The following is a 24253-nucleotide window of genomic DNA, read 5'->3' on the forward strand; positions in this document are numbered from 1 at the left end:
TACAAAGTGTTTAGCAATAAACTTATCCCCTTACTGCTTAAAGTTGAAGGAGAAGCTAGACATTGGAATCAATTGCCTGGTTCCATGTACAAAGCACACATCTCTGCCTTGTTGAAGCCTCTCTTTTGTTCAAGCTATAGGCCAGTCTTTCTTATCAGTGCTGACACCAAGATTCTTTCAACAAGAGCAGCAAGATTAAAAAGAATTTTGACTTTGATTATTCACTTTGAGCGAGCTGGCTGCATTGTGGGTAGGCAGGGATCTGATCCGCTCAGGTACTTCATTAGGATGGTGCTGGGATGAACACGGACATGATCGAACTTCGTCCCTGTACCAACTAGGAGCTGAAAAGGCATTTGATTAAATTCATTGGAAGTTTCTATATAACGTTTTAGTAGAGTTTGGCTTTAAAGGCAGGAAGAATGCATATAAAAATGTAGAGTATCTTCAATGGGACCTCTAGACTCTTTCCCTTTGGAAAGGAGCTCATTTATCTTTGCTGTTTGATCTCAAAACTAAATGTTTAACTTGCACAATTCAAAGAGCAGATAGTGATTAAGAAGATATTAGTTGGGGAGCAGGGTCATAAGTTCCTTCAGTATGCAGAGGATGCTCTTCTTTTTATTACACACCTACCTTAACGCTTTCTTATTTTGAAATGTAAAGAGCTAAGATCTATAGAAGTCTTCTAGGGTCCCATATTGGCCATTGGGTTTGTTATGTAATTAGGTAAGCTTAAATTCACAACAGCTACGGGAGTGTGACTAATTCAATGATAACAAGAGTCTGGAAAGCATAGTAAACAACTATGGTCATCCTTTTTATCCGTTTACACTTGCTACCTTCAAAAATGGAGAGATCTCTAGCCACAGGCAAAATCTTACAATATATAAGAGTAGGAGGGGGCATTCAGATGCTTTATTAAGTCATTGGCACTGAAGTTTAGTTTTGCTCAAAAGGGATTCAAAATTACTGCAGGATGCCTGTATCTGCTGTAAATTGGCATGCTCAGTTTCGCCATTGCCAATTAAATGTGTTCCCCTTCGCTTACTTAACGGGGGGTGGTCACAGCCCCCGGTGGATAGCTGAATTAGATGTTTGTGGAGTAATTGTAAGGGCTCTAATTTGACAACAGTGGACAAAGAAGCATGAAAGATAACTGTGGACCATCTCAAATGTGGTTTATGCCTCCTTTCTGTCTGCAAGGGTAAGGGCCTGGGCATGCCCAGAGCCTTCTGAGGCAAAACCTAGAGTACCACAGTGCAGATCAATTTATATAAACACCAAAAAAAACCTGTGGAAAATTGACGAACAATATTAAAGATGAATTTATAAATGTTAATTATTCAAAAACACTTTTCACAAACTACATGTCACTTAGCAAAGTACAAAACATCACAGATTTCAAAATCCAACATGCAGAGAATAAAGTTTTAAATTATTTCCCATTCATCGTGTCAATTATTGACTTCATGTGCTTATAGACCATTCGCCTGCGTCCGCGGGTAAATTAAAGTGCCAGTGCCAGGAATATTCCGTGTGCATTCAGTTCCAATTTTTTGTAGATCTTTCTTTTTCAAATATTGCCATATTCAAGGCTTCATCATTTTGAAACTTCTTAGAAAAGTGGGTTGTCAACAGCCTCTGACAGTAAAGCCGCCTATATTACCGTTTCCGAATGAACCTTTGTCAAAGAGACATTTCCCACTCTCCAGGGCTAGTGCTACATGAAGCGTTTTGTGATGTTGTGACGAGTTAGATTTTGAAATCTGTGATGTTTTGTACTTTGCTAAGTGACATGTAGTTTGTGAAAAGTATTTTTGAATAATTAACATTTATAAATTCACCTTTAATATTGTTCGTCAATTTTCCAGGGTTTTTTTTGGTGTTCAGGCAGTGACGGCACCAGATTTTTCAGCACCCCAAGTGAGGCACCTCGCGCATGACTTCTCAACCCCTTCCACCTTGCTGCTGCTCACCCGCAGCATTCCAGGTACTTGCCTGAAGAAGAAGAAAAAGATATTGGATTTATATCCCGCCCTCCACTCCGAAGGGTCTCAGAGTGGCTCACAGTCTCCTTTACCTTCCTCCCCCACAACAGACACCCTGTGATGTGGGTGGGGCTGGAGAGGGCTCTCACAGCAGCTGCCCTTTCAAGGACAACCCCTGCCAGAGCTATGGCCGACCCAAGGCCATGCTAGCAGGTGCAAGTGGAGGAGTGGGGAATCAAACCCGGTTCTCCCAGATAAGAGTCCGCACACTTAACCACTACACCAAACTGGCTCTCCAAGTCGAATCATGCTCCTCCCCGACTTGCTCCTCGGCCCCTGGTGCTGATGCTGGGATTTAACCAGCCAGGAGGCTGGTTGCAGCTTCCTGCCCCACTGGGCTTCTTCTGGGCCAGCACTTCCTCCCAGACTGCAGGAGTCCACCCAGGCCAGTGTCCTCCTGTGGTGGGCTTCCACTAGAGGCAGCCGCCTATATTGCCTACTGGTTGACACTGGTCCTGAGCTTAGGGTTATTTGGCTGAATATTAAGGCATTAATTTGCTATTTTCTTAGAATTTTATTACAAATGCAGAAACGAGACATTGTTCAATGCATTGAATCCTGGCTAACATTTCCACTGTTGGGAAGGGGGGACTAAATTTTTTTGCTGATCGCCCACTCCCATTTCAGATTCCTTCTTTATATTACTCCTGAATATTTCCCCTGCCCTCAGGAGCAGCATTTCAGGAGGCCTACAGTGCAGTGGGTAAAGGGAATCCATACTCCATGGAAATAAATGGGAATTTCTTGTGAGATGCAAGCCACTGTATGATCTAAATTGGTACAAATATTATAAACCAGTCAAAATCGTACATCCATCAACAAACAGTACTACAAATTATCTGCCCTATGCCAAACCAAAGCAATTCAATTCATTGTCCTTCCAGTTTAACGAGTAGACACCTGCACCGACTTCCCCAAGTTTAGCAGTTTGTACAAGAAATCGTGCAACTTTGACAGTAACAAGCTTGCCATTCTCATCCAATAATAGCACCTTTCTATGACATGGTTTGTCCTCTCAAAATATGGGAATTTATAATATTACTCCTGTCCCTCCACCCTTCACTTCAGACTGCAATTTCTCAGTCTGGAATTCTTTACCACCACCACCCTTCCAAAGTCCTGATTGACACAAAATTCCGTAAGTGCATTCTTATCTGAATCACCACAATAAAGGTACTTTCAGTCAAGCCATACTTGAATGATGGTTACATCTCTCTTTAGAAAGAACAAAACTCATACGAGGCAGAACCGTCAATAGTATGTCTGGCTCTCGGGATAATCAACTTGGCTGGTCAGGATGACATTCTAAGTAGTTCTGCTAATGAGTTCTATGCTTCATTTCACTTGGGATGAGTGTATCTTGAGATGCCTGGAAGTTTCCATCCCAAAAATTCTGAGCGTTTTCCCTTTTGAAAGGCCTAACCTACCATAGCTGTACATATTCTGCTTGTACAATATAGCCTCTCATCAAAAAAGGAATGGAAGGGGGAGATATCAGGCTACAGTGTTGCAAGCAAGTTTCAAATCCTCACGGTTATAGGAGACTCAGGGTGGGGGGATACTCTGTCTAGGATCACAACAACTTCTTATTTTTGTACTTTACTGTATCTAGATGACTGTGTGGGTGTGTATGTTTCAGGCCTTTCCTAGTCCACCACCCTTAGCTGTCCCCTTCACCTGGTTCTCCAGCTCCTCTTCACTCCCACTCCCTGCTGCTTCCCCAGCTACTTCCCCCACCTTTGTGAGCCTCTCAGCCTGGGGTCTTACCTTCAGCTGACCTTCAGGAGCATCCCGCTGTGGTGGCCTCTCAGTCTTCCCCATGAGGCTGCTTTGCTGTGGGCTTGGTGGCACACCACTTCTGTTATTAATTCCAGCTGAGAGTCAGTTTTGGTGTAATAAAAGCCAGTTTGGTGTAATGATTAAGTGTGTGGATTCTTATCTGGGAGAACCGGGTTTGATTCCCCAGTCCTCCACTCGCAGCTGCTGGAATGGCCTTGGGTCACCCACAGTTATCGCAGAGCTGTCCTTGAAAGGGCAGCTTCTGTGAGAGCGCTCTTAACCCCACCTACCTGAGTCACAAGGTGTCTGTTGTGGGGGAGGAAGGTCAAGGAGATTGTAGGTCGCTCTGAGTGAAAGACGGGATGTAAATCCAATATCACAGGGGTGGCCAACAATAACTCTCCAGATGTTTTTTGCCTATAACTCCCATCAGCCCCAGCCAGCATGGCTAATGGCTGGGGCTGATGGGAGTTGTAGGCAAAAAACATCTGGAGAGCTACCGTTGGCCACCCCTGCAATATCATCTTCATCTTCTTCTGGTCCACTGGGAATGCTCTATCACTGCTAGGACTCTGTGGAGTCATGCGGATGGCCGCATCTCTCTTTCCTTTTAAGGAATATTTACACCCCTAGATTATGTGAGACGTGGCTACCTTAGTGTGCTTTTTATTATTCTTTTATTATGCTCATGATTATTTGCTGCAGGGCTTTGTTCTCATACTGGTCTTCTAAAGTATCATTATGCATCTATCCCCTGCTCTTCAGACTCCAAGAATAAAAGTCTAGAAGAAGTCTTATCTTCAGTTTAATTGTGCACCGTTTTGCAACAAGATCATAAGCTATGTCTACCAAGATTCATAGAACTTCTGTATGAGGTAAATGAAGTAGATTTGTACTGTGTTTCAGCATGACTGTCTCAGTTTATTGCCATCACTATGGTATAGAACCTAACTCTCATCAGGCACTTCATAAAAATAATAAATATAAATGGCACCATGCCCTATTTGTCCCACAATGGCTGATTTAAATAATCAATGAGTGCTTGATTGCTGCCAGCAGGAACATGCCATAGTCAGTCTCTTTGACAAAGCAAGAGGGGAGGGGGACTGATGTCCCAATAAGGCATGACTCTGACATCAAAGCAATGGAGAATCTGGGGTAAGAAGAGTGTGGAAGTGCACTACTGGAAAGCATGACATGGCTGGCTGGTGATACTTGCCTTGCAAGGGAAGAATGAAGGGTGGGGCTGCTAACTTGTTTGTATCCGGATATTTAAAGCCTAGCCAGCATGGGCCATAAAGGACTTGGTAGCTAAGAGTGTGCTACAAAAGAGAAAAGAGGACAGGAGTGAGCTCTTTCTCCTTCCCTCTGGTGTCAAGCCAAACCAAAGCTGGGGGAGACGGGAATGAAGTAAGCTGATTTACTTAAATTAAAATAGATTTTTTAAAAATAGCTATATGTGCTGCTTTCCTGTGTTCAGGGAACCAGCATGGTTCTATTCTGGAGGACTTGGTTTGCTTCTCCACTCCTCCACCTAAAGTCTTCTGAATGATCTTGGTCCAGTCATGGTTTACTCAAAATTCTCTCAGCCCCACCTGCCTCATAAGGTGCCTGTTGGGGGGAGAGGAAGGGAACGGCCATGGTAAGCCGCTTTGAAATTCATTAAGATAGAGAAAAGTGAGGTATAAAACCCAACTCTTATTCTCTTTCACAACACAGTTCAGTTACCAATTGAACTAGCCAATTATTGCTCTATACAAAATTTGCTATTCTTGGGAGAGGTAACTGATACCTGCAGTGGTTGAGCAACTCCAGGCTTTCAGGGATGAGACATCCCACCCCCACAGTACCAAGAATATGGAATGCCTGTCTCCTGGCTCAGCAAATTTACTCCCCATCTCAGCTTTCATTTGCTGCTGCAGTGGCTCATTGCATTGCAATGTATATGCCGCGTCTCTTTGATCGGATGCCATTCATTGCAATACTATCTAAGGCTTTTTCCCTAAGACATGTGACTATTTGCACATAAGGGGAATGCAGCTCTTTATCATCCCAATTTGAAGCTCATTAATATTCTCCTTAATTTCTGCATACAAACCAGATTCTTATTAGGATTCAGTTCAGCCCATCCATCATTCTTTGTTCTCTCCCTCTGATGCACTTACTGCAGGAGACAGATAATGAATTTAAAATGTAGAACACTGAAGATGCAGATTACTCTAAACCTCCATTCAGACAAAATGGCAATTGAAAAGTGTGTGTGTGGGGAAAAAGTTTAATGAGCTTTATAACAAATATATTCATTTCAGTATAAACAGCCTTTTGCCAATTGGTTCCTAAAGCAAATTCTAAGCTTCATAGCAGCAGTCTGTAGTTTTCACTTCTAAAACCGTTTGTGCTCTTAGAAAAATGGCAGCTCATAGCAGGAAAAAAAAAGACACAAGAGGCAGAAATGGAGAGGCCAAAGGAAATTTAAGACTGAAAAAAGCTGAGACAAAATATTGTAATAAAATATACCTGGAAACAAAACGTATTACAATTCTGTAAAACAGTTAAGTAGCGATTAGTGTTCTGTAAACTGTCTGAATGAGGAACTAATAATGACTGAAGTCAATCTCCATTCATTTCAGCGGAGGACACATGAATACTCATTGCAAGTAATCAGAAATGAGTGGATAATAACACAGTGGGTACAATCCACTGCGAATTTCTCCTGCACATGCCCCACTAAAATGACTGAAAACTGTGCATGAGTACTATGCTCTGACACAGCGCACATTCATTTCAATGGCATCTGTGCAGGAGCATTTCTCAGAACATTAGGCCTGTTAACTGTGTGCCAATTGACTATTATGTTCCATGACTATGAAAAATACAGAGTAGGGCCTTTCATTTTTTTATGAAACCAGCACATTGCAATGAGACTATTTCTCAACTACAGTTATTTATAAAAGAGCATGTTTAAACAACGTATTTGGATTTCTCACATTACAGTTTTTAAATTATCATCGCATACATATATAAATAGAGGACAGAGTGTGACATTTTAAATAGTGGCTAGCAGCAAAGGACATTCAGAGTCTACTTTCCTCTTATTGGTTTTTCAAAAATAAAGCTGCTCCACACTGGATCCATTGGTCGTGGTTGCCTCCACACGGAACTCCGATGTTAGTCACAACGCAGTCCCTCTCAGCACTGGTGTAAACGGGTAACGAGATACACTCCTCAGGGGAATAGGGCCCGTAAGAGTTCTGTAAAGAAATCAGTAATCCACTTGAATTTGGGAACATTACTTGCCTTGAGACCTGGGGTGCATTTAATCATAGAGTTATGCCTTGAGACCACAGGATGAGGGAGACTGAGGATTAAGATCTTCTATTTTTTAAAACAAAAACTACAAGTGTCAGCCCTAGGAAGTTGCCTTGAAATCTGGGAAGTAGCGATTTAATCCTTTTCACCTCATGTTGTTTCCCTGATTTAAATTCCTCCCCATTCCAGCCCTCCAATGCTGCTATCAGTTCAGCTGAGGGTAAAAGATAAACAGCAACGTTAGCATCTTTTCATTTTTTTTCACCACAGGTGGAGTTTATTGAAGCATTGGGGAGGGGGTGATTTAAACTGAAATTCAGGGGATTATTACTGAGGGAAGGATGGTGCAGCCTTTTTCTCCCATGCCATTTCTTCAAAGCAGCCACAATGGCTGCTAGTTAGAAAACTAACAGGACACCCTAATGATGGATCTACTATGCCTAGCTTGACCCTTAGTGAAGGAGAAGTAGACTGATTGGGATAATTTTGATTCTGTGTAGAAACGGAGACTAGGGGTGGAAAGCTTAAATGCTGGAAAGGTTCTCTAATAAAAGGTGTGCTGAGATATAATCAGGGGTCATTTCATAGAAAAAGAGCTGACAGAGCTCATTAGCACAACTCATTTGCATATGTCACACACCCCTGACATCACCAGAAGGCGTACTAAATTATATCAGCTCAGCATCTACCTTAAAATGCTTCTTGAATTATTCCTGTCATAATAAAACCTGACTTCCATCATACTCTTAAAATTGCTTTCTCCTATGTGGCCACAGTGGCATGATGATTTCCATCTGTCTGCTTTATATGTTTTGGTTATTTTCCCATTTTTTTTGTGGGGAAAATATTAGAAAGTTTGTCAAATCTTGGAGTTTAGCAAAATTCTCACAGGAGTTTTTAAACAGTGGACTCCAGATGCGAGTATTTTTTTGGGGGGGAGGGGGTAAAAGAAAGAGCACAATAAAATTTAGAGGTTCCAGAGCTCCACTCCTGTGAGCTCCTGCCCAAAATGAGGCCTGGAAATAATAAATGTTTTTATTCGCTGTGGGTGATAATAAAGTACAACCTAAGCAGTTGGATTCAGGTGGGTAGCTGTGTTGGTCTGAAATAACAGAACACATTTTAAGTCCAGTGGCACCTTTAAGACCCACAAAGTTTTATTCAAGGCACAAGCTTTCATGGGCAAGCACACTTCTTCAGATACAATACCACTGAGTCACCATCCTTCCCTTATGAACAGGTCTCTGAACTGCAATACAATGGCAGTGTTGGATGGATGGCATGATATTTTCAAGCACCAGCCTCACTCTTCTCTGGTGGCTGGGTAGTGCTGGTGTGGGAAGGAACAATCAATTTGTGGCATAATTTGTGGGACAAGCTCACAGAGAAGTAGCTTCCAAGGTGCTCCATTGATGTAGGAAAGAGTCCTAAACAATCTCTGGAATATTTTGTGACCATTTCGCTTGCTCGTAATAGAAATAACGAATCGCTATATTAGTGCCTAATAATACATGGGAATACAAATCCACTTTGCAAAGAACACTGCAAAATACACAAAAATAAAATGTCAACAGAACACAATAATGTGAAGATTTGTACACAGGAGTTATATTTATCTGAAGATCTTCAGTTCATGTTATTTTGTTGACATTAACAGCAAATGTCTTTCCTATCACCACAGGTGCTCTGATAGCCTTGTACACCATATGATATATAGTCCTATTCATTGTTGTAGATGTCTGATGTACACCCAGAACCTGCTTGCAAATCCTGAACTGTCAAAACAAGGCCACACTTCACACTCTTTACTGTGAAGTGACAAAATTCAGAGATGGTGACTCTATCCCAACTGTATTGCCCTTCATCCATTTTTCTACTCTGGAAGTCTGGCCTTCTTTTCCTTCAAGGAGAAACAAGCACAATCTTTCTGCAATACAATAACCAAGTTATTCTTTTATCATGCTGCCAACCCATGCTTAAAGGAATTAGTATGTAAAAGAAATCACTTGAGGCTTCCAATTTCTGTATTAAATAAAGATTACTGCTGTAATTTGAAAAGTTGTACGGAGTACAATTCTTAATGTCTGGATTATTATTTTTCTTCCAAATGCTATGCATTTGAATAATCTTTGCAATTTGTTTTTCATTAGGCATAAGTAATGCCCAATACTACCCTGTAGCTTACAGAATGTTCTCTAAGGTCAGGTTCAAAGCTGCACATTTTACACATGGCAAAAAAATAGCTGTGCCCTTTGCAGTAGGGTTGCCAAGTCCAATTCAAAGAATATCCGGGGACTTTAGGGGTGGAGCCAGGAGCAAGGCTATGGCAAGCATAACTGAACTCCAAAGGGAGTTCTGGCCACCACATTTATAGGGACTGCACACCTTTTAAATGCCTTCCCTCCATTGGAAATAATGAAGGATAGGGGGACCTTCTTTTGGGGCTCACAGAATTGGACCCCCTGGTCCAATACTTTTGAAACTTGGAGGGTGCTTTGAGAAGAGGCACCAGATGCTATGCTGAAAATTTGGTGCCTCTACCTCAAAGAATAGCGCCCCGCAGAGCCACAGATAACTGCAGATCAATTCTTCATTATACCCTATAGGAATCAATCTCCATAGGGAATAATGGAGCACCCAGCAGACATTTCCCTCCTCCCCCGCTTTCCGATGACCCTGAAGCAGGGGAGGGGCTCCAAAGCGGGGGATCCCCTGCCCCCACCTGGGGATGGGCAACCCTACTCTGCAGAGTTCCAGTAGTATCACAACTTTAGCTGTGCCCTTTGCGGTAGGGTTGCCAATTCCAATTCAAGGAATATCCGGGGACTTTAGGGGTGGAGCCACCCAAAAATAAAATGATTGATTGATTGACTGAACTTTATTCAAGCTACTTGTGGAGAAAGAACATATTGAAACCAATACTCCCTCTAAGCTGTGGAGTCTTGTGAGCAAAAATTCCACTTTGTGAGCTACCAGCATTAAAGCTCTGAGCTACTGCATAAATTAGTTTGCTCTGGGGCCATTTTTTCCTGAGCTAAGACAAAAATGTGTGAGCCGGAGGCTAAAAAACTGTGAGCTAGCTCACACTAACTCAGCTTAGAGGGAACATTGGTTGAAACTGACAGTAGTACCATCAACATGTATGAGACCCTGGGGCGTTTTCATATATGACGGTAATGGGTTTCTGAACCAGCCTTGCACAGATAGTGGACATGTGTCAATAGAAATATAACTATTATGAACCAGAAAGACAAAGAATTATTATTTTAAAAATCATATCTATATCCTTATCAATATATGCCTATTTTATACGATTTATAGAGAGGGAAATATTTTTTTTAAAAAAAAACCTAAAGACCAAACTAGATGTGATAGCACAGCTGTGTATCTCTTTCCCCTATTTTTTTTAAATGAGTAACAGCCATTAGAAGTGAAGAGCAGTATAAAGAAGGGGAGGGGGAACAATGACTGACCCTTCCTGAACTTCCTGAACACCTTCCTGAACACACAGGAGGTGGTGGCGGCCACAAGTATAGCCACCTTCAAGAGGGGTTTAGATAAAAATATGGAGCACAGGTCCATCAGTGGCTATTAGCCACAGTGTATGTGTGTATATAACATTTTTGCCACTGTGTGACACAGAGTGTTGGACTTGATGGGCCGTTGGCCTGATCCAACATGGCTTCTCTTATGTTCTTATGTTCCTCTTTCAGCTGTTTTGTTTGCTCCTCCTTAGCTGTTTTTCTCCAGTTTGAGTGATCAGCATTATTACACCATGACACCAAGATTCAAATATCTAATTCTGAACAACAGCCACTGAACGTAGAGGCCACTGAAGGTAACATGGCCCATGTACAGATGGGGAGGGGTGTCTTCACGCATCTGGGAGAACCCTCAGTTTTGAAGACACATTAAAAAAAAGGGTAAAATTTTCTTAAGATGATGAATGCTGACTGAAATTCTGTTTAATCTCATGAAATCATAGACTGCTGGTGGCTGCCTAGCAACAAAAGCCTGGGCCTGGGAAATCCCAGTAGAAAGTTGGGTGAAAGCAGCGAGTGAAAGAAAAGTGGTAAGTGGGGAAGAGAAGAGAAAAGGCTAGAAAGGTATGATTGGGGGGGCGGGGGGGGGGGAGAGGAGACAAAAGCCCAGAAACAGAGAGAAATGGAAAATTGTGGGGTAGGGGGAAGTCTGGTAAGAGACAGAAATGGGAGGAGAAAAGCCTGGAAAAAAGAGAAAGCGGAAAATGAGAAGTAGGAAGGCTGGAAAGAAAGGAGATGGGTGTGTTGCAATGGATGCAGTGCTTGAAAACCAGATCTCCTTCGAAATTTATGAGGGGGAGGTTGCGAAGGAGGGAAAGGAACTGAGGAGAAATAAGAAAATGGGGGAAATCCTTTTTTGTTTTGTTTTAGCAGTCTGAAGAGGAGGGGGGGGGAAACGTGGGGAAGAAGAAAGAAATAAGGAAATTTAGTTGTTGTCCAAAGAATGTCCAGTATGGTTAGGGGAGGAGAAAATTTCTGACCAGCCAGGCAGGCAGTAAGGAACGAACCAAGGTGAAGGTTGGGTTCCCCTCAGCTCCAGGCATGCACAGTCAGTTCCTGCTCCCCAGAACTGGGAGAAAGGAACTGCCAAAAGTCTAAGAACTTTCTTGGTGAGGGCTACAGCACAGGCACAGTACCCAGTGTGTGGCCTGCACAGAGACCATGAAGAAGATCAGTGTGTTATAGTAGCAATTTCAAATACGTTTTTAACAAATTTTACGGCAACTGTAGTAAGCGGTTCAGCAGTTAACAACTGCAGCTGCAACAACTAAAGATGCTACAACCTGGCCCTGTAAAATGCATGGCTGCTGTGCAGGCTTAATGCAGCCTGACACAACCTTCCACAACATACATCAAGGCAATGCAGTGAGGAGCCTCCTTGTATCTGGTTGCGTGAGGCGAGCAAATTAAGTTTGCCTGACAATCATGTTTAAGGCACAGTTCTCAGCATGCCTGGTTGTGCTCTTGATCTGGACATACATGAAGCCTTTCACAAATCCACTCCTGCACATGCGAATCCCCTAGAAAAGCTAATCTGTGATATCTTCAATACACAACAAAGAATGGCCATATAAACTGGCACAATTTTGGCTCTGACCATGAAAGTTCTGTGCGGAACAGCCTTACCAGCTATCTTAAGATGGTTTGGGTGATTCATTGTGTCACTTCCAAAAATATTTGAACAAAAAATGATATTTTCTTTTATTAGGAATACTCTTATTTTCAGATCCCATCAGCATCATGCCATTTATAAAGCAGTAACAACTGAAAAAGCCCCCAAACCAACCCATTTTCTTTTCCTCTAAGGCGCAGCTTTAGAGAAGAAGACTGTCAGGAATATAGTTATACGGCAAGGGATCCAGCCTTTTTATTAAAAAGCAGGTCAGACATCGTACTGGAAACTTGTTACAGCAAAGGAAACCAATTACAGGACTTAACGTTTAGGACCCTTAATAATGAAGTACCTGTGGAATCCAGGCCATGTAACAAGGGAGCACTGATGACACGCTGGGAGAGTCGTGCTGGTTTTCTGAAAGTCGATTTCCATCAAAACTGCAGCCTTCCAGCTGAAGGCCAGTGATCTACATGGAAACAGAAAATATCCACATATATATTGGCTACAAGTCATGAGAACAATGAGTGCACGGCAGTCTGCCTGCAGAAGTCACGTAAATGGCAAAAAGAAATGCAGAAATTTTCTAGAAATTATAATTATATAAAAAGAGCAAGGCAGTTATATAAATGAACTTCCTATAGTTAACGTTTGCATTCTTCATTATGCTAAGAAAAATTACCTGTATATGTCAGCATTTATGGCACTGGCAGGTGCCGGGACACTACAATAATGGAAACAGAGCAGCAAGAGCCAAGTAAATATTTATTAACAATGCCAAAGGAGAGAGAAAAAATACATTCCTAAATAGGCACAGCTTCCTGTTGAGAAGTTTGACATTAGCGTTCAAAAGAATGGCTTGAGCTTTTCTATGAGTCACTGAAATGTTGTTCTCGCAAGTATTGTGGAGAAATAATGCAGAAGGGGAGTGAATAAAAGATATGTTAACTGTATTTTTAAAGACTCTGTGAGATCTAATCAAACTATAGCTGTTCTGTTGAGATAACAACTCTACCCCAATGCACTATTCAATGGTTGACATGTTTTGAATGCTTGATTTGAACATGTGATCATGAAGGCAACATGCAGGGCATCTGAGCCAGTGCTTCATTCTTACTTTTAATGAAGAAGATGATGATGATATTGAATTTATATTCCACCATATACTCCGAATCTCAGAGTCTCAGAGTGGTCACAATCTCCTTTACCTTCCCCCCCCACACACACACACAACAGACACCCTGTGAGGTAGGTGGGGCTGAGGGAGCTCTGATAGATGCTGTCCTTTCAAGTATAACTCCTATGAGAGCTATGGCTGACCCAAGGCCATTCCAGAAGCTACAAGTGGAGGAGTGGGGACTCAAACCCAGTTCTCCCAAATAAGAGTCCGAGCACTTAACCGCTTCACCAAACTGGCTCTCTTAATGGAAGTTAAGCTCAGCTGGATTTAATGCCAAAGCCAGTCATGTTTCCAGTCACACTTTCTGTGTACCACCAAGTTGCATCAAGTTGCAACTGACTCATGGCCATCCCTCATGGGGTTTGCAGGAAAAAAAGGTGAACAGAGGTGCTTTGCCATTGCCTTCCTCTGCATAGCAACCCAGTCTTCCTTGGTGGTCTCCGTGGCTGACCCTGCTTAGCTGCTGAGCTCTGATGAGCTTAGGCTACTCGAGGCTATACAAAGTGATCAGTGAACCCATTTCACTACACTTCTCAGAACATTCCTCTCATTCGCTGAAAGCCATTTGGGTGTTGAAATCTCTTGCCACGCTCCATCTTTTGGGAGGAGTTACGCATTGTTTCACCACACGACTTCATCACTACTGGGCTATCTTTGGAGCCTCAAGTGAATGCCCTGCCGCTTCCCTGGAGAGAGAAAAGTCAATCTGTTGCTTTCTCCTGACAGCAAGAACAAGTGAAAGGAACACCAAGGAAAGTTGCTGGGAGAAGGCAACATAGCATGACATTGGTAAGATGAGAGAGGATAGTCTCCTTTGCTGGATGTATTGTGTGTTGCAAATGGCAGCTCAGATATCCCTCCCCTTTTGTATCAAGATGACAAGAAATGAAAATGAGAGAGAACTGCATGGTTATTAAGTGCCACCATGAAGAGATTAATGCTTTACAGCTGGTTGCATAGTTCCACTTATTCGTCCGATAGCATTCAATATTTATGTACAAATGTAATCTCTGCAGAAGAAGGATAACATGGATGGCTGCAGAGTCTGGGTGTTCGTGTTTTTTTACAGCTATTTAAAATTTTCTTCTGACAGAATCTTCTCTGCAAAATTCATACTTCTGTTTTAATCGAATTCGCAGCACTATCAAAATGCTCTTTCTGCAGTGATTTTAAATGTCTTCTATCAAAAGAGGCAAAAGAGAACACTGACTAAGCAGTCTGTTCGTTTGCATATGGGCACGGGACTGCCAGGAAGGAGACTCTTGTCCAAGCAATTCTAAATGTCATTAAGAAAGATGTAATTATGTACAAATTGATTTTGAACCAAGAATTCATCACAGCCTTAGTAGGAAGGATCTCTACCCTAATCATGCCTTGAGGTTATCTGCTGAGTTAATCATCCATTCCAGAAATGATAATCCCCTCTAGCCCAAGTTGCAAACTTGGTTTCGGAATGATTAAAAGGGCATCTGCACTTCAAATGGTCTTCTGGAGATTATCCCAAAGTTTTATTAGATGACCTTTAAAACATATATGTGTAAAATAATATTGCCAGTCTGAATGGCAGGGAAAGTGGATTTGTAATTGGGACAATTTTCATCTCAGGCTGACAGTCCTCAGGGCTTGGCCTTCAGTAAGACACGACAGAATCCTTTGCTCCCATCACTGGTGTCTTTCTCATAATCGGTTTCTTCGCATCCATACCTCTTCTTGTTACTCAGACAATGTGACTCCAGCGGAGGTCTTTCAGCCCCAAAAAAGCATAATTAAGGATGGTTTTTTATCTATATCTCTTCAAGATGGTGGTGGCTGACAGGCTGCTACTACCTTCCCCCACTCTATAGCAATTTCTATTTAACAAACACCAGAACCATCCTAAAAATCAGTTTTGTCTTAACTGATAAGAAAAGATTCTGATGAGGAAATCATGGATTTCCATTCTCAGCTTTAAAATTCCTTTCCCCTGGACACTACAGTGTTATTTCCCAAAAGCGGGGCAAGGCATTTTCTTACACAACATAGTTTTTGGTTGCCAGAAAAAGAAAGGGATAGGGTAAAATAAGATGCACATGACAGGTGAGCTCACAAGACAGGATCCAACTGAAAACATATTTAAATCAGTCTCTTTAAGTGGCTTCATGCACACAATTTCACTGAGAAGAGATTTGAATGCACACAGTACCTGAACTTGGAGCTTTGCTCCTCGTATTTGACCTTTCCATGATGCTGTAAATTTTAGACTGTCCACAGAGCAGCTCATCACCCTAGAAGAGAGAAAGAAAAAGGAAGTCTAAATGCTGTACAGCGACTAGAAAAATGAAATTGTTAAAGACTGCACCAATAATGTGAATATTTTTGAAAGATATAAAGATTTATGCAAGCATGCTTTAAATTAATATATTTCTTCTGGTGGCAAACATTATTTCAGTGAGACTAAGTTCTCTAAATGTGTGCTTTCCAGGAGAACACCTTTTGATCTGAATTTCTCATTTACATGCCTCTATACAAGAGAACATTTTCCCCACAAAAATGAACTCTCACATTTTCCTTGCACTTTGGCACAATTCCCCCTTCTAGTCTCCTCAAACCTTCTTTTTAGTGTTCTACCTCTAATTGCCAGAAATGTTAGGACTGTAACCACAATTGGAGAAGGTGGGAATTGGTCTAAATTGTATCAGAACTATTGTTGCTAGGAAGGAGAAATTTAATTCAATGAAATTGCTGAGCAGTTAGGTTAAAATGGATAAAAGGAAGTACTTCTTCACCCAAAGGGTGATTAACATGTGGAATTCACTGCCACAGTGGTTTATTGGCAACTCATTGGTTTATTGGCAACTCAACAATTGAGCAAACAAAATTTTTTAAATACTTGAGGATCACTTTTAATCACAAGTTAAGCTGGGTTTCAAATCGTAACAACACCGTCAACTTGCTAAATGTTCGGTTGCTCAAATTAAACAGGTTTTTTTTTGCAAGGGGCAACCAATTCGTTCCGGCAGCAATTAAGGTGTTCAAAGCTAAAACGCTAGCCCAAATTCTCTATGGTATCCCTATATGGATCTCAGCATTTACCAGGAAAGTGGAGGGCATTCAAGCCTCATTCTTTTTTTTGTTTAAAACAATTTTTATTCTAGCAACATATGGTAACAATCAATTCTTGCAGTATTAATTACTTCTTTTTATCTATCCCATATATTACTTTTCTAACCCCTCCTTCCCCCCGTTACTTTACCCCCGCCGGTGTTGTATTCTTAAAATACTAATATTTAAAGGTACCCTTAACTAATAAAACAAACATTTCTATTTTTCTTTCTTTTAAGACTTAATCATTATCAAAAATTGTCCAATGTCCTTTTATTTTCCACTCTTTTTCTATATAACTTCTAAACTTCTTCCACTCCAACTTAAACGTTTCTAGATCATAGTCTCTTAAAATTCTTGTCAATTTGTCCATTTCACTCCATGTTATAACTTTTATAATCCAATCCCATTTCTCTGGTATTCTTTCTTGCTTCCACAACTGCGCATACAATGTCCTAGCAGCTGAGAGCAAGTACCAAATTATAGTTCTATCTTCTTTTGGAAATTTTTCCATATATAATCCCAACAGAAAAGTCTCTGCAACTTTCTTGATTTCATATCCCAAGATCCTAGATATTTCTTGTTGAATCATCTGCCAATACTTTTTTGCTCTTTCACAAGACCACCACATATGGTAAAAAGAACCTTCCATGTTTTTCACACTTCCAACATCTATCTGGCATCTTATTGTTCATCTTTGCCAACTTTTTAGGAGTTATATACCATCTATACATCATTTTAAAACAGTTCTCTTTAATACTATGACATGTTGAAAGCTTTATAGAATTCTTCCAAAGATATTCCCAAGTTTCCATCTATATTTCTTTATTTACATTAATTGCCCATTTAATCATTTGAGATTTCACTACATCTTCTGTAGACCATTTCAAAAGCAGTTTATATAGTTTTGAAATTAATTTTTCATTATCTCCAAGCAGAACTATTTCCATTTCTGTTTGTTCTTTTCTTATTCCTTTTTTAATGTCTTTTTCCACCAAACTCTTTATTTGTTGCATTTGAAACCAGTCATATTTATTGTTCAACTCTTTTGCAGTTTTCAGCTCTATTTTACCGCCTTGTATTTTTAATAGCTGATTATATGACAACCACTTTTCTTCACCCACTTCAGCTGTTATTTTTATCACTTCTACTGGCACTATCCATAACGGTTTTCTCTCATCACCATATTTCTTATATTTCATCCACGTATTCAACAAACTATTTCTTATATAACGGTGAGAGAAAAAAACATCCATCTTTTTTTCCCCCATAGTACATATAAGTGTGCCAGCCGAATTTATTTCCATGACCTTCCAACGCCAAAAGTTTTCTGTTTAGTAGCATCACCCATTCTTTTATCCACACTAAGCAGACTGCTTCATGATGTAGTTTAAAATCTGGTAATTGGAATCCTCCTCTCTTTTTTGCATCTGTTAAAATTTTTATTTTGATCCTTGGTTTCTTCCCAGCCCACACAGATCTTCCTCTGCCATCTGTTAAACTGTTTGCTGTCCTTCACAATTGGAATAGTTTGAAATAAATACATTATTCTTGGTAAAATGTTCATTTTAATAACAGCTATTCTTCCCAGCAATGACAAATTAAGTTTATTCCATTTTATCATGTCTTCATCCATTTTACGCCATAGCTTCTCATAATTATTTTTAAACAAATCAATATTCTTCATTGTTATCTCCACACCCAAACATTTAACCTTCGAGGTAACTTTACAACCCGTTAGCTTTTGTAACTCCTTTTGTTTACTTGCTTGCATATTCTTACATAAAATTTTTGATTTTTCTTTATTTATATAAAATCCCGCCAGTTCTCCATATTCTTGTATTTTAGCTAACAGCAAGGGTGTTACTTGAGTTGGATTTTCATTTATAAACATTATATCATCTGCAAATGCTCTATATTTATAAGTAAATCCTTTTATTTTTAATCCTTCTATTTCTTTGTCTTCTTGAATTTGCATCAGCAAAATTTTGAGTGTCATTATAAACAACAGTGGAGAGAGCCGACACCCTTGTCTTGTACCTTTACTAATTATCATATCTTCTGTAAGGTCTGCATTTATACATAGCCTTGCACGTTGTTCAGTATATATTGCTTTTATCATCCTTATAAAGTCTTCTCCCAACTCCATTTTCTCCATAACTGCAAACATAACATCCCAGTTTAGATTATCAAATGCTTTCTCTGCATCCGCAAAGAATGCTACTTCCTTTTCTGGATGTCTTTCGTAATATTCTACAATATTTACAACAGTCCTAATGTTGTCTCTTATCTGTCTTTTGAGGAGAAACCCTGCTTGATCTTCCTTTATAAAGTTTATCAAATATTGCTTAAGTCATTCTGCCAGTATTCATGTGTATATTTTATAGTCATTATTCAATGGTCTGACCTAGCCTCAGATCGCAAAGCATGGAGACACACCATCCACCAGCCTGTCTCTTCCTTTGAGAACGCACGCATAGCTGGTCTTGAGGACAAAAGGAGATTGAGGAAGAATCGCACTGCTACAGCACCAACCCTAAATCAGACTTTTCCCTGCAGCCACTGTGGCCGGACCTGCCTGTCCCGCATTGGTCTTGTCAGCCACCAGCGAGCCTGCAGCAGACGTGGACTATTGCACCCTTCTTAAATCTTCGTTCGCGAAGCCAAGCCGAGAGAGAGAGAGATTCAATAATGAAATCAGTCTATAATTTTTTACATTCGTGACATCTCTATCTTCTTTTGGAATTAACGAAATCACTGCTTCCTTCCATGTATTTGGTATTTTACCTTTTAATCTTATCATGTTCATCAATTTTTGGAGCTTCAGTATTAATTGCTCTTTAAATGTTTTAAAAAACTTAGCTGTATATCCATCTGGCCCAGGAGCCTTTCCAATTTTCATTGCATTGATCGCTGCTTCAATCTCTATTCTTTCAATTGGTGCATTGAAAACTTTTTTCATATTTTCTGTTAAGGCTGCTATTTTAATATTTTGTAAATATAGTTCCATCTTTTCTTTCTTTATTTTAACACCCTTAAATAGTTTAGCATAATATTTAAATATTTATTTAAATTCTCTTTTTATTCTGTCTTGATCCACCATCTCTCTTCCATCAACCACAATCTTACTAATAATTTTACTTTCTTTATTTTCAATTGACAGGCCAGGTACTTTCCAGGTTTATTTGCTCCTTCAAAGGACTTTTGCTGTAATTTTTTCAAATTCCATTCCAATTCTTTATTTAACAAATGTCTCATTTGTGTTTGTAATATTGTAATCTTCCTCATAATTTTCTTTTTTCCTGGCCTTTTCCTTAATTCACTTTCTTTTTTCTTTATTTCATTTTGAATGTCCAACATCTGTTTATCTTTTGCCCTCTTATCTTTATTGTTCAATGTTATCAATATTCCTCTTATTACTGCCTTATAGGCATCCCACACCATCTGGAATTCAATATCTTCTCTGTCGTTTATTTGGAAGAAAGCTTTTGTCTCGTTTTCTAGAGATGTCACTATTTCTTTATTCTGTAGTAAATCTTCATTTAATCTCCATCTTCTTGATTTTTTCAACGAGTTTGTAATCCACATTATTGGGTTATGATCAGCTCCTATTTTAGGCAAAATCTCAATTTTCTTTGTTATAAGGCCCAAATCCTTAGTGCCCCATAACATGTCAATTCTAGAAAAAGAATTATGTCTTGCTGAAAAAAACGTATAGTCCCATACATCAGGATTAAATTTCCTCCATATATCTTCCAGATTTTCTTGTTTAACCAATTCAAAAAAATAGATTTTGGCAATTTTGCTTCTTTATTATTTTTTTGTCCAGATCTATCCAATGCATTTTGAATTGTTCCATTAAAGTCCCCCATTATCAAAACTTGATCATATGTCAATTCATCAAGTTGTTGTATAATATCCTTTAAAAATACATCTTTCACTCCATTTGGTGCTTACAATCCCAATAACAACGTTTTTTTCCCATTCAAATTTATTTCTACTGCTACAAATCTTCCATTTTTATCTTTAAGTACTAATTTCGGATCCAATTCCTGTTTAACATAAAAAATCACTCCCCTTTTCTTCTGCTCAGCCAGGGAATAAAATTCTAATCCCAACTGTTTATTTCATAAAAATGTATAATCCTTCTGTTTTATATGTAGTTCTTGTAGACAAACTATATTACAATTTTGCTTTTTAATCCAATGAAATGTTGCCCTTCTTTTTTGTGGTGAATTTAGTCCATTTACATTCCAAGATAATAATTTGTAATCCATCTTGATGCAAATTCTTTATGTTCTTCATAAAATGTACACAGTTCCTGTTCATTTGTAATTGTTCTTTTTTCCTGAAGTTCAAAGCTCAAACCTTCAGGTATTATCCATCTATACCTCATTTCATTGTCCCATAATTTCTGTCAGATTTTTGTATGTTCTTCTGTCATTTATCACTTGCCTTGGTAAGTGATAAATGACAGAAGAACATGATTCTTCATGATTCTTACTCTGCTACCTGCCACTATCAATGTCTTTTCAAAAATTTTGTTCATAATCTTTCCTACCATTTCTTTTGTCATATATCTCATGACCACATCTCTTGGTAGATTATTTTTTGGCATAGAATGAGTTCACTCTATACATATAGTCATACATATTTTTAGTCTCTTCAGGATCTTCCTCCAAAAATTCTGCAATTATTTTTATTATATATTCTTTCAAGTCACTCTCTTCCTTTTCAGGTACTCCTCTCAGACGTATCTGAATCTCCATCAATTTGCAGTCATGGATTGCCACTTTTTCCTGTATTTTCAACAAGGTGGAATCATGTACTTTCATTCTCCCTTCTACCTCCTGCACTTTCTTAGATGTTTCCTCAGTCTCATTTCTGAGATCCTCAATATCTTTTTTAATCTCTTCTATAATTTCTTTCTTAGAGGCAGTTATGTCTTTCATACCTTTCATCATTCTAGCCTCCACTGCCTCTAATTGTTCCTGCATTTTCTCCAAAGAGGTAGCCCTTGTACGGGTTTGCTTATGCTCTGACATTTAAAAACACCGGAAATTTTATTCTCACCAATTTAAAAATCTAACTATCAAATTCAAAAGATAAGAGCTTGCTATTTCCAACAAGCCTAATTTCGCCATCATCAGAGCCTCCTAGGCTGAGATATTAATTTTTAATTTTTTTATTTTTTTCAAAATGGCGGTTGCGACTTTCGACTTTCCTTTAAAAGCTTCTAAAATCCAATATTGACAATAATGTCCAATAGTATTTATCCTTTCATCACCATCTCAATTATTTCTAACAATTATTAATGTCCCGAACACCTTAAAATTATTATTTTAATTTTGACCTCCTTGCAATGGCCGCCAATGTTTTTCTATGGTATTATAGTCCTAGAGCAGGCTTTTCATCTAATGCTTCCTGCTTTACTTGCCACCGAATCCCATTTTCGCTGGTAGAGAGATCTCACGATACTTGACATACTTCCTGTGTTGACTGTGTATGCTGCAGGTCTGTGACGATGGTGCTCTTTTATCAAAACCGCAAGTAGACCAAACAATAAATTCCTTCTCACTTTTTAGCACTGTCCTTTAAATTTAAAAAGTCCAAATTTCACCTCTTCATCCCTTCTTCCTCCAAGCATTTCCCACCTTCTGAATTTATTCTGTTTAACTTTAAATAGTCCCGGAATGAAAGATAGCCATCTGTACCTTTTCTGCAAATTATCCAGATCCACACCAGTCTTGTGTAGCTTTAGATGTTTAGTAATGTCCAAGAAGGTTAGGATTCTGTCAAGCTTATGTCAAATAAATGACTCTGGAAACTTCTGCAGATGATGAAAATGCAACTCTTCTCCGGAGACCCCTCAAAGGAGCCCCCCCCCCCCCGGGACTCCCTTTTAGCCAAGGTAAATCTCCTCAAAGTTTTCTGTGCATATCTTGGACTAATCTCTGTCTGAGAAAAGTACGCAGTAGGCATTAATTTGCTTTCCACTACCCCGAACAGCAGTTCCAGCCTGCTCCCTTTATGAGAAGCAGCTCAGCTCAGCATTTTCCTACCCCGGAAGTCCCATTCAAGCCTCATTCTTTAGACAAATTCTTGGTATGCCAAAATGTGTGTCCTACTTTGCTCTCTGCTTTGAAGTGGGTCAGTCTTTGGTGGAGACAAAAGCCTGGATTGCAGTGTTTAAATTCTGGCTCAAAATTCACTTTAGAACAGATCCTGACAGCCTTCTTGATTGTATGATTCATCCTGGTCAGCAGTTCTTATGTCCAAACTTAACCAGTTGGGGTTAGAGGTTTTTTACTTCTGATGAATTATATATGTTCAGATGTATTAAACTGAGACTGTGGGAGTTGGAGGAAATGAAACTACATCCAACAGACCCTTATATTGCTCCCCAGCTTCCTTAGGTCTTTATGCTTTCTGTGGCAAACTGCCCCATTATCTATCAGACTTAACCATTCCAAGTCATCGCAGGGCATTTATGTTGGCTAGACTAAATGCGTTTCCCTCCAAAGTTTTACAAGGGAGATATCATTGAGTCCCTTTAGGCGACAAACTCTGTTCCTGTGGAGCGAATATTCCCGACTCAATTCAGCATATATTGCTTGATTGTTCCTTTTATCATAATCTCCATAAAGATTTATTTTGCAAGCTTTCTTTCTCCCCAGATTTGTCTATTCTGCTACCCTGTTATTATTTATTGAACAATTCTGAGGGGGAGATTAGTGAGGCTGTGGCAAAATTTTTGGCTGACATCCTTAAATTTAAATCTGACCATGTTTGAATGCATCTGTAAGCTCGGTTTCATTTTGATTTTATCTCCAGTGTTTAAATTTTTATATTCTGTGTATTTTTATTTGCAACAGTTATGCCATGAAAGGTTTGGTATGGCAGTGCCACAGGAGGTGGTGGCGGCTACAAGCATAGCCAGCTTCAAGAGGGGATTGGATAAAAATATGGAGCAGAGGTCCATCAGTGGCTATTAGGCACAGTGTGTGTGTGTGTGCGTGTGTGTGTATTTTGGCCACTGTGTGATACAGAGTGTTGGACTGGATAGGCCACTGGCCTGATCCAACATGGCTTCTTTTATGTTCTTACGAGAACTGAAACTACAAGCATAACAGCGCTTCTACTTTAATTTATTGTGGATGACCTTTTGTTAACCATACAGAGACTGTCAGACTGGCTGACCAACTGTTCTAAAACTAAATCCCAGCATGGAAAGTAGATCCTTTTGGGTAGTCCAGTTTTATTTCTTGTAATCTGCTGACTTGTTACCTGTCAATGACCAGTCAGTCTACTGCTAATTTCCAATTATCTTTGAGGTTACTGTTGCAATCCTAAAGCTTGGTCACTCAGTATTAAGGGATATATATATTCAAATGTGTAAAAAAGAACCTTGATGCTCTTTTTAAAATAGAAAAGCTTCTCTGAGATGAGTTGCAGATGTACCCCTTCCACCTAACATCCTTTTGATAAATAATTTACCTCTCCAAATTAACTTTCTTTTAAAAATGGCAGTGAGGCTCTGCTACACACATCTTGAGTGTAACAGTAACATACAATTAGCTCTTAATTGCGCTGATATATATAAAGAATCAGTGAAATAAATGGAACTTACTTCCATGAATACACAGTTGAAGCCATACTGTTCCCTATCACTTGTGCTTAACTAAGATTTCTGTTGTAT

General features: G+C 39.6%; 1 protein-coding gene across 1 annotated transcript in view; it reads right to left on the bottom strand.

Annotated features, from left to right (window-relative positions):
- Positions 1 to 6089: 6089 nt before the first annotated feature.
- The window catches only part of DYNC2H1 (dynein cytoplasmic 2 heavy chain 1), a 230035-nt gene continuing 211871 nt past the window's right edge, over positions 6090 to 24253 (bottom strand). The window contains exons 87-89 of the mRNA XM_060234883.1: positions 15656 to 15737; positions 12646 to 12762; positions 6090 to 7081 (exon numbers count right to left, since the gene is read on the bottom strand). Coding sequence (XP_060090866.1) covers positions 6923 to 7081; positions 12646 to 12762; positions 15656 to 15737 — 358 coding nt within the window. The 3' untranslated portion in view covers positions 6090 to 6922. The remainder of the gene's footprint in view (positions 7082 to 12645; positions 12763 to 15655; positions 15738 to 24253) is intronic.

Source organism: Heteronotia binoei, chromosome 3, assembly GCF_032191835.1.
Source record: "Heteronotia binoei isolate CCM8104 ecotype False Entrance Well chromosome 3, APGP_CSIRO_Hbin_v1, whole genome shotgun sequence".
In the NCBI taxonomy this organism is placed as follows: domain Eukaryota; kingdom Metazoa; phylum Chordata; class Lepidosauria; order Squamata; family Gekkonidae; genus Heteronotia; species Heteronotia binoei.